This window comes from Xyrauchen texanus, chromosome 18, assembly GCF_025860055.1.
Source record: "Xyrauchen texanus isolate HMW12.3.18 chromosome 18, RBS_HiC_50CHRs, whole genome shotgun sequence".
In the NCBI taxonomy this organism is placed as follows: Eukaryota; Metazoa; Chordata; class Actinopteri; order Cypriniformes; family Catostomidae; genus Xyrauchen; species Xyrauchen texanus.
In genome coordinates, this window is record NC_068293.1 from 34,138,278 (window position 1) to 34,149,348 (window position 11,071).

At 36.8% G+C, this 11,071-nt stretch overlaps 1 protein-coding gene across 2 annotated transcripts; it reads left to right on the forward strand.

Moving 5' to 3' along the window:
- The first annotated feature begins 306 nt into the window (after positions 1 to 306).
- Positions 307 to 9,811, forward strand: LOC127658547 (vesicle-trafficking protein SEC22a-like). Of its 2 annotated transcripts, none has more exons than XM_052147893.1 (7): positions 307 to 484; positions 1,088 to 1,292; positions 2,378 to 2,541; positions 3,514 to 3,693; positions 5,596 to 5,714; positions 6,073 to 6,138; positions 8,062 to 9,811. In XM_052147893.1, the coding sequence occupies exons 2-7, from the start codon at positions 1,111 to 1,113 to the stop codon at positions 8,260 to 8,262; spliced, it is 912 nt and encodes a 303-aa protein (XP_052003853.1). In that variant the 5' UTR covers positions 307 to 484; positions 1,088 to 1,110; the 3' UTR covers positions 8,263 to 9,811. The 2 variants fall into 2 exon arrangements, with proteins under 2 accessions (XP_052003853.1, XP_052003854.1); XM_052147894.1 differs by having other exon boundaries at positions 3,514 to 3,687.
- Positions 9,812 to 11,071: the final 1,260 nt, after the last annotated feature.

Sequence of the window (11,071 nt, forward strand, 5' to 3'; positions counted from 1 at the left end):
TTTGTGATAAAGGATTTCTATATAAATTATATGGCCTATAATGCAAAATAGCATTCATATGCCAAGGCTTTATGTGCTAATTTTATTTTGTGAATGTAATCATTTGATAAACTAATTTAACAGGTTTACCATGCACTTCTTCATTACTGATATGTAAGAGAAAGTTCAACGTGTATTATAAAAAATATTTGATTGACGTATGTAAAATTGGTTGTTTGATGACGCTCAATTTAAAGTGACCGCCAGCATTTCCTCTAGGCACGTCACCTCCGTCACCGAGACTCACACAGCCGATTCTGAGCCGAACTGATACGACGCGAAGTCGAATTGAGCCGAAACTGTGTCGAACTTAAGCAAACCCATTATTAGATCTGCAGGAAGAGCACAGCGATGCCATTTGCTAAATATAACAGTATATTTGCAAAGTAACACGAAAGGATTATTATGTCTCAGTATCTTTTAAACGGGCTCATGTCAGTAGTAGGTATGTACAGCAAGCAATGGTGATGCATACATTCATTTAAAGCTAAGCTGAAGGGCTTGCTAAGGTAGCAGCAGTGGTATCTTCTCCACATCATTGCTTATTATTACAATAGTTTCAGGGATTCCACGTTTAATCAAACTTATAAACCGCTATAAATACATATTTGCTTTTGGTCTGTGAATAAGATAATCCACCGATGTGATGGTTTGCTGTCAGCAAATGTGCTAATGTTATTAGCTTAGCTAACTGCTGCAGATATCGTGAGAATATTAGTCTGTAAAGAGTTTATTGTAATAGAATTGAATGAGGAGAGCTTAGATATTTAAAATAGTGTCACATGCTTGATTTTTAATTTCCATTTTTGTTTTTCCTTTTAAAATTCTCATGGAAATTAATAAACCTTATCTCATAGAAAATGTATTTTAGATATGCTTGGCTCTAAATTATTTCATCAACTAGAAATTGGTCTTGGTGATATTTATAAAATGTTTAAAAAAACATTAGGTTTTACTGAATCAAGGGCTATTTTGAAAGCACTAAACACTGAGTGGTAAGAACTGGTATTATAAGTAATTAATCGATTGATATTCTTTTGTCATTCAGGTATCCATTGAGCTTTGTATAGCATGTCTATGGTTCTGTTTGCCTCTGTGGTGAGAGTGAGGGACGGTCTGCCTCTCTCTGCCTCCACGGACCATGAACAGGATAAAGGACTTCAGGAGACTAAGAAACATCTCAAGGGTCTATCCAAAAAACTCAGCCTGTTTCCAGATCGCTGCTCACTCAGATCTAGCCTGTATAACATCAAGTGAGTTATCATTGTATGGACCTAAGGGTATATGGACAAATGTGGCAATGTTACACAATACTACTGAAAACAAAATTCAGTATTTGTAGTGCAACAATGCAGTGAAGGTATTTTGATTCTGCTGGTCTGCTGTGAGCAAAGCAGGTGAACAGCTGCATTTTTATTTGAAACACACAAATTTTGAATCGCTAATGCAATCAGACATCATGAACCATGCTTTTTGCTCTTTCCCTTTAATAACTTCAATATAATTAAACAAATTCTGTCCTCATTTACTCACCATCATGTTGTTCCAAACCCATATGACTTCTGTGCTATACAAAAGGAGATGTCAGGCAGAATGTTTACACTGCTCTTTTCTGCAGAATGAAAGCATACAGTGACCTGGATGTCAAACTCCAAAAATAAAAAACGATAAAAGTTGTCCATTTGACTTGTGCTATATTACAAGTCTTTTACAGCTATAGGATAGTTTTGTATGGAATATAGTGCATGTCATAATGCATAGAGTCAAATGTAAAGTTCCCTTAAGTGAAGTTTAATTCAAATGCATTGCATTAAGAGACCCTGGGGTGACCATTTCATAGCCTGGCTTACCAGACTGCGCCTATTCATCACTCCCAACTTCAGAAGCTGGCAGAAACAACTTCTCTCGATTGATTGTTTCATCTCTGCAAACAGACATTAACATGGAGAGACAATGACAAAGTTTCCAGTTTTCAGAGGCGAGTTAATAAACTGTCCTCAAAGAGAAATCGAAATCTCTTCAAAAGGAACTTAGTAAACATACAGATCCAGAGAGTATGTGTTAAACAGAGTGTGAAGGGCTATTTTAAACAATTTGGTCGTGGAGTCAAATGAAATTTTGAGGTTCAATGCTGCAAGCTTTCACAGACTCTGTCCTAAGTGGCAAATGTCCCGGTTTTCAGTTTTGGCTAAGACATCGGTGAAAAGTAATAATATTATATGATAAATATAATAATTTTTTTCATCAGACATAAATTGTATTCATGAGAAACTGGCGCTTATTGGATTATTGATGTGATTGCCATAATGTAAATTATGAATTGTCTTGCTTTCCACAGTTTCACAAGCTCTCTTGGAGTCGGGTATTTGATGGTCTGCACAGAGAACTATCCCAATGTCCTGGCCTTCAGCTTCCTTGATGAGCTTCAGAGAGAGTTCATTGTCACATATGACACCAAGAGGATCAACAGTGCTTTGAGGCCTTTCTCCTTCATTGAGTTTGGTGAGATTTTGTCTGTAGTCTTAAAGCCGAATCATACTTTTCGCAAGTATGCTTCTATCTACGCCAATTCGATTTCATGCATTGCGTTCCAAGGTGCGTCTGAACGCAATTCATAACACAATGCAAGTATGCATTGCATTCTTAACATTGCTGCAAGGGGTGCTATAGCAGACATTAGTGTGAACTGTCTGCTTCTATGGTGAGTTTTATTATTTAAGTAAATTACAGTCATGCCAGGGCAATTATTTGAATAGAATATTGCAGAGTAAGTAAATATTTTATAGCAACTACCTGAATAATGACACATCTAGTTTAATGGCACAGACTTTTATAGATAACTCTATCGCCTACTCGAGTACTATGGTTTGTTACTGCCACAGGAACTCAAGAACATGCGTTATGCTTGCTCAACTAGGCCGTCCGTTGCCCAAGCACTCACATCTGTGCATGCATACTGGCGTAAATTATGTTTTAAGCAACATTGGCATGCGCCCGATGCAAAGGCTGTTCCAAGCATTAGGCTGCATAATTATACTGCCATAGAATTTAGGCAAAATGTTCTAAGGCAGCATTATATTTGCCCTTTGCAAAAAAGACAATACCCAATGTCCATTGGGGCAAGCTTGGTTAAATATTCCATTCAAGATTTTGCACTAAATAAATAAAGATGGCACTGTACTATCCTATATTTGTATTTTTTTGTTCTTATATGTGTATAGTTTTGTTATCTTGGCAACCTGCTATCATCAAACTCTAATTCAATGATGAGTGTTTGTCGTGCCTCCTGTGCACTTTTCGAGTGCTAGAGTGTCTAGATGAAGTCTTATAAAGTAACCGCTTATGTAGATAGGAGACAGCAAGGCAGCTCAACATTTTGTTCAGAATCCTGCTTGCTTACACAAAACCTCAGTCAAAGCAGGCCCAGAAATTACGATTCATTTAGTTTGCCTGCCATTTCTGTGATTTTGACAGATAACTTCATCCGGAAAACCAAGCAACGTTACAATAGCCCACGTTCCCTCTCCACCAAGATTAATCTGGCTGACATGCAGACTGAGATTAAGCTCCGGCCTCCTTATCAGCTCTCCCCGGAGGACATTGGATCGATCAACGGCTTCTCACAAAACAAGCAGTCTAAATATAAAGGTATAGGTAAGGAACACACTCTGACCATGACATGTACACTTCCTTGTGTTGAAGAGGTAGAACATCTTGAAAGTGGTATTCATTCTAGTTCAAGTTGTTGTCCATCAGAGAGCTTGTGGCACAGCATTTAGCACCCATGATCCTGATACCTTGAACAGTGGTATTTCCACAGGTTTGTGTCTGGCCCAAAAAAAAATGAAACTTGCTTGCCTCTTTTGAGGTTTGTTGAAAGAACTCACAACATTCAGTGTTTACTTTTGATCAGGTACTTGTGTACAGGTATTGTTTTCTTGTATGTAAGCACAGCATAAAAGTCTTTGTAGCTGTCATTATTTCCCCCTTCATGGATTTATTGACTGTTGTGCTTGTGTAGGAGCTTGTTTGCCCATTGAAGTGAAGGTGCATGTGTAAACATTTCTAAACTAAATAATTCAGATGTTTGACTCAAAGTTAATGGCATGCTTAATTAAATTGGCACTCGCCCTTTAGAAAAAAATAAAATATTAAAAACAAACGCTTTAGCTCTATAGATAGCAGGCATATAATTAGTGGTGCTTATTATTGCTCATACTTCACGCTGGGAATTTGAACAAACCCCTCATTGTAAGTATTACATTTTGACAGGTAACTCGTCTCGCACCGTTTGTATGATTGAAGTGAATGATACTCAAATCATACAGCTGGTTCTGGAGAGGTGGGTATTCAAGATATGAAATAAAGGGGGCTCTGGGCAAAAAATCTTATCAGAAATGCCCCAGAAGTTCAAAATGTGAGGGCAAAACATTCCATTGTAATTAATTCTTCTGTTTTTGTATTTGTAACATCCGATCTAGTTCTTAAAGGGGTAGTTTATCATCATTTATTCACCCTCATGCCATCCCAGATGTATATGACTTTCTTGTGCGGAACACAAATTATGATTTTTAGAAGAATATTTCAGCTCAGTAGGTCCACACAATACAAGTGAATGGGTGCCAAATGTTTTACGAATCCCAAAAAAGAATGTGAAGTTTGAAAGAGTAGTTTGGAGAATTTCTACTAAGAATTTACTTAAATACTGACCTGTTTCTCACCCACACCTATCATATCTCTTCTGAAGTCATGGATTTAACCACTGGAGTCTAATGGATTACTTGTATGCCGATTTATGTGATTTTTGTAGCTTCAAAATTTTGGCACCCATTCACTTGCATTGAATGGACCTAGAGAGCTGAAATATTCTTCTAAAAATCTTCATTTGAGTTCAGCAAATGAAAGAAAGTTATTCACATCTGGGATCGCATAAGGGTGAGTAAATGAGTGTACATTTTTTGGTGAACTATTCCTTTAATATTCTATTATAGTCCTTGTTATACAAATTATGGCAGACAATATGAGTTGACGTTGATTGAATTATTGGGGTAAGAGTTAATACATTCCTAATCTTGAGAGTTTGTATTTAATTAATTGATCAAATTTAAATCAACGGATTAGACAGATTTAAATGGTTAGGGAAATAAAACATGTCCTCAAAGGTAAAAACAAAAAAAAGCCCCTTAAAATCAAATCCAGTGACATAAATTGCCCCTTAATAAAAAAAAGATATTTCTGGTGCCATTACATTTGATACAAGTGATTGGACTTTCGATTTCCTGGCAGGCATATAAATCCTATAAACTTGCAATGAAGGAGGGACCCGACTGAGCCATATCTAGGCACCAGAATATCATACAGACTTTGGGGTGGCTATTTTGACTTGTACTTGTAAGCAACCCACTAAAAAAACACTCTGAACACCCTAGCAACTGAAAAGCATTTCTTTAGCAGTCATCCTCACCATAGCGTTGTGGCATGGAGTTCTGCATGGGCACGCACCATGTTATAGTAATTTTGCTGCTGTTTGACTGTACCTTTCTTTTATCCCTGCAGCTCCTAATCAAATGCTGGAGCCGGTTACACTGCCAGGTATCGTCGCCTGCGTCCTAAGTGTCCTGTGCGGCACTCTCAATTTGCTGCGGGGAGTCCATGCGATAGAAAGCATATTACAGGTTAGCTCAGTCATTCACTAATAGTAATGCTGGCATTGCCCAGCATTATTTATTTTGTGCTTTATTGATTAACACATCGGACTGAACATTACTTTTAATTGTAACAGAGCCATTGTAATGTATTAAGTTAGAACTGATGGATAGTAGCTACAACTCGTGAATAATTTTGTCAGACTGTGCACTTACTGCAGATGTAATGGGTTGTTTTGCATTGCTTTGTATATTGCTCTGATAAGTGTCATTACATTCTGTCTCTCTTTGTAATTCATTGTCCGTTATAATGCAGGGCTTCTTATTATAATTTGTGCACTCCTTAACACAGCACCCTGTCTTTCCTCTTTTTCTGCTCCATCTGCAGAAAGACAATGAAGACTTTAATTACGTAATTGCTTTTTTCCTGGGGACTGCGGCCTGTTTGTATCAGGTAAGCTGCAGTCAGATTGTGAGTTACTCTCAGCCTGCCAGCCTTCATTTCCTCTGCTCTGTGTCTCACCAACCAATGCTAATATATCACACATTTACCACTGTCTTGTAAAACAAAAATCAGGAAAATTTGAAAAACAAGTTTATATTGTTGATGTAAGCCCCACTACTGTTATTGGTCATAAACTTTGTTTTAATTAAACTTAAGCATGTAACTGGTCCTACAAAGCTGTGACTAGCAGATGATTTTGGTTCAACTTCTGTTGTTTTTTTTTGTTTTTTTTTTGTTTTTTATGTGCTTTATAAATACATGATTTGAGTTAAGATAAGAATGATATCATTATACTTTTCTAAGCAGTCAGACTTATGCATTAGTTTTGCCGAACAGATGATAAAGAGGCAAAGAAAATCCCATAGACAACATTGAAGGAGGGAACCGAGCCATATCTAGACATATCATACAGTAATGCCATGCTCCCTTCAGAGTATCCACGTTAAAAGCTCTGTTGTTCAGAGTGAGTAGGGCAATAGGGATGATCATTTTCGATCATAATTCGCCCAGAGTTTCCACAGTCATGTAAAACCTTTGACATAAGATTGTATAAAGTGATAAAAATGAAAAATCTTTTTAAATCTTGTTTAAAAAATTTTAAGTTCTCAGAAATGTATTTTTTGTGTCCATCTTGGTTTCATAAAATTTTGAAAACTTAATAGGATTTTCGGAGGAATAGTTAATGCAAAAAAATCCTCTCATTTACTCCCATACCATCCCAGATTTGTATGACTTACTTTCTTCTGCTGAACACAAACAAAGATTTTTAGAAGAATATTTCAGCTCTGTAAATCCATACGATGCAAGTGAATGGGTACCAAAAGCTTGAAGCTCAAAAAGCACATAAGGCAGCATAAAAGTAATCCATATGACTCCAGTGGTAAATCCAAGTCTTCAGAAGCAATGTGATAAGTGTGGGTGAGAAACAGATCAATATTTAAATAATTTTGTACTATAATCTCTACTTACACTTTCACATACTAATTTTGTCTTGGCAGTTCCCATTCTTCATGCATATCGCCACTAACAGGGCAGGGAGGAGTATTTATACTAAAAGGGTCTTTTTTTATTATTATTCAGCAGAAGAAAGAAAGGGTGAGTAAATGATGGGAGAATTTTCATTTTTAGGTGAACTATCCCTTTAAGTGGTCTAACCGTCATATAACAAGTATTAAAATACTATCCCTGCACCGCCAATACATGTTAATGAACACTAAATCAATAATATATTTCTATTTTTTTTTTACTTTTATTTAGTAGACATATTTTAAAACATAACTGGAAAAATAAATTGCTGCAGATTCTTTTTTTTTTTTTTTTTTTTTATAAATGTTTTGTGTGCAATGTATTTTTATGTGTTTATAAATAACTTTTATAGAATATAAAATATACAATTTGTATTTAATATAACTTTTTAGATCCAGACAAAAAATAAATAAAACTCAGCATCACGTCATTGACCCATCAGCAAATGAAAACATGGTGGTTTCCAGGCCTTGAAAGTTCATGGAAATTAATAATCTTTAAAAATTCATGATATTTCTATAAATGCAACTGTTTAGTAGTTATGATCCGCTCAAATAGTTATTCTGACAGAAACTAACCTTTGAGCAGTCTCTATAAAATAATGAAAAAACATTGACTGCAAAAGTCACAGTGTTATTGGTCAGAAGTTCCTATACAGTAGCAACATTTTGACAACCACAACTCTCTAGAATCTTAGTGGCATGAAAGTTTTGTATGGGCAAGCACCACTCACGTTTACTTCGTTAAATGTAAAAATCTATTTCGTTGCTTATGTTTAGTTTTATTATTTCTATTGCTATAATTATGCAACGGCTTTCCTCTTTTTTTTTCTCTTTCTGTATGTAGTGTTATATGTTTGCCTACTTCTCTGTATGGAGGAACATCAAGTCATCCCTGGCCTTTGCCATGATCTGCCTGTGTAACATGTATCTGTATGAACTCCGTAACATATGGCAGATCCTCTTTCACGTTACGGTGGGAGCGTTCTTTACACTGCAGATCCACCTGAGGCGACCACAGGGCAAAGCACCTGACTACAACGTTTGACCACATGAACTGTTTCAAGACCACACAACACAGCCAAACAGTTTTACACTTTTATCCACAACCTAACTCTGTCCCAATCCCATTGAGGAAAATAGTACTATGGATTTTGAAGCAGGGTTTCAGATTGATTGCTGAGTTTTGATATTGTTCGTTTTCATGGTTTCGCACCCATTTCAAGTCAATGATGAAAAACGTATGTTCTTGTCAAAGCAAAAGATCATAACAGTGACTTTATAAGTTCACATGATTAGATTAATGTATGAAATATTGAAGCAAATCATTAGCAAATAATTTAGATGTTCAAATGTAATATGATATTTGTGTTTAAATTGACATCAGGACTTAAGATGTCTTTTTTTTTTTTTTTTACACGATGTACAATTTTTTTGCTCCATTTTGATTGTTAAAGCCAATGCATATGACACGTTTTATTTTTAATTTTTTTAAAGCTACCTATATACTGGTACTTGGAAATCAACAGCGTTGGATTTCCATCTGTCTTAAACTCACACAAACAAGCATTGATGGCTTTATTTTGCCATATGTTTTCACACATATGGCTCAGTTCAGAGTCATTGTATTGTCATGGTCATTAGTCAGCTGTCTCTGCCTGAAAGCAAAACAGTCTTGTCCATGCTGCCTGCAGGTGTGCTACCTGCAAATTAATACACACAGTTTCTTAGGGAAATGAAATCACACTAGTATACAGACTCCTTTTTTGCCACAATGAGTATCAGCTGCCTATTGTCAATGGGTCTGTTCACTGTAGAGTAGAATTTTGATAAACCTGCAACAGTATGTAAGAATTAATGAGTCTTGTGGTGTTCTGTTTCTATACACCAGGGCAGCGTTTCCCAAAAGCTTAAGTTGATCGTAGAAGTTATTGCTGCCAATGGTTTCTACGATCTACTTAGGCTTACGATGCTTTTGGGAAATGCAACCCTGGGTGGTAATGCAGGTTTACACAGGTTTTCACAGTGGAAATAACAGCTTGTTCAAATTGATAGATTATGGGCCAAATAAGTTCCTCACAAGATGTACACACATTCTTATATTTCAAACTGTGTCAGGGATGATAAAATATTTAACTATGCATCTTTGCAATGCAAATAGAGCATGTCAGACACCTCAGAAACTCTCTCTCTCGCTCAGCTGTAGTATGCTACTATTTGGCCCAGTGTGTGTTTCATTTTTGAAACTGACAGTAAAAATCTTGAATTTGTATGAATGTGCCTGCTTCTTTAAAAGCACACCACACCTTTATATTCACATTAACAGAACAAACAGCACAGAGACATTTTTGGTAATTTGGAACATTAGATATATTTTTTTTTATGGTGAAATATTCAGTAAGTTTTTATTTTATTTATTTTTTGGGGGTTGCCAAGACTTTTAAGGTTAATATTAGTGATAAACCGATATATCGGCCAGGCTAATTAATAAGCTGATATCTTGCCATTTTGCAATTATCTGCATCTGCTGATAACATTGTTTGCTTGGCTGATTAAAATGGTTAACTTTCCTTTGTGTCGGTTCCAAAATCTACCAATAGATATGTCAATGGATAATAAAGATTTTCAGTTTCAGTGATTCTTCTTTTAAAGTTTATGCAAATTTGAGTAAATATTGCATAAGGTTCACTTATTTTGTTTGGGTACATCTTATTTGCTGCTGTTAAAATGCATTGTCTATCAGCAATTATATCAGCCATCCTGCTCTCTAGATATTGTTATTGGCCAATGAAAAACCCATATCGTCCGACCACTAGACTAGTAAGAGCTTCACCCAGAGGAACAACCGCTTCACCTCATCTGTCCTATCACACATCTGAAAGCTGTCTAATGACAATCAAAGGACTTGATGTGATTATCTAATCTGTGGCACTCCTGTAAAGAAAATGGATGCTTCTGAAAATAACGACCAAGACCAGCAGGTGGAGGCGCCTCATAATGGAATGGAAGAGGTGGAGCTTCACCGTTCTGGTCGACAACGGAACCCCACAGAGAAGATGCGTGCATATAAAAAGGAGGAGGCCCTGAAAAAGGAGAACAGATTGATTCAGTTGTACGAACAATGGAAGGACCGGGCTCGCAACACAAGGGAAGAGCTAAAAACAGACGTTAGTGAGTGCCAACTGGTAGCACTTATTAATGCACTTGAGAAGGGAAGAGATGATGTCATGCACATCTACCTAGAAATTAGAGATTACCTCGCTCCATCCAGTGACACAAGACGCAGAATTGATACTTGTGAAGCTGTGACGAAAGATATTTCGAAGATCATTTTTGAAAGAATGGCATGCCTTGAGGACTTTGACCAAGAAAATGTAAAACACAGCCTTCGTGAGTTACTCCATCACGATTATGCTTGCTCTGTCTACAGATCCACAGTTTCACGCACAACATTATCAAGGTCTACAGCTATGTCCATTGCAGCCAAGCGGGCAGATGCAGCAGCTGAATTAGCAGCCAAAGAAGCTGAATACTCAATTGTACAAGAAATTGAAGCTCGAAGGTGTGAATTGGAAAAACTAAAGGCAGAGAAGGATCTAAAAGCAGCTAGAGCCAGACTGCAGGCCTATGATCAAGAAATGGCTCAGGAATTCAGCATTCATTATTCAGACACGAATACAGGGGAAAAGCAGGATGTAAGCATAACGGCTCAGCAGCATGTGCTTCCATTTCCCATCCAATGTCCTACCAACATCACAGCAACATCCTCACTGCCAAAATCTGATATATCGTATCTTGCTCAAGCTGTCCAAGATAGCATAGCCCTGAACAGGCTGCCTACAACAGAACTACCTGTG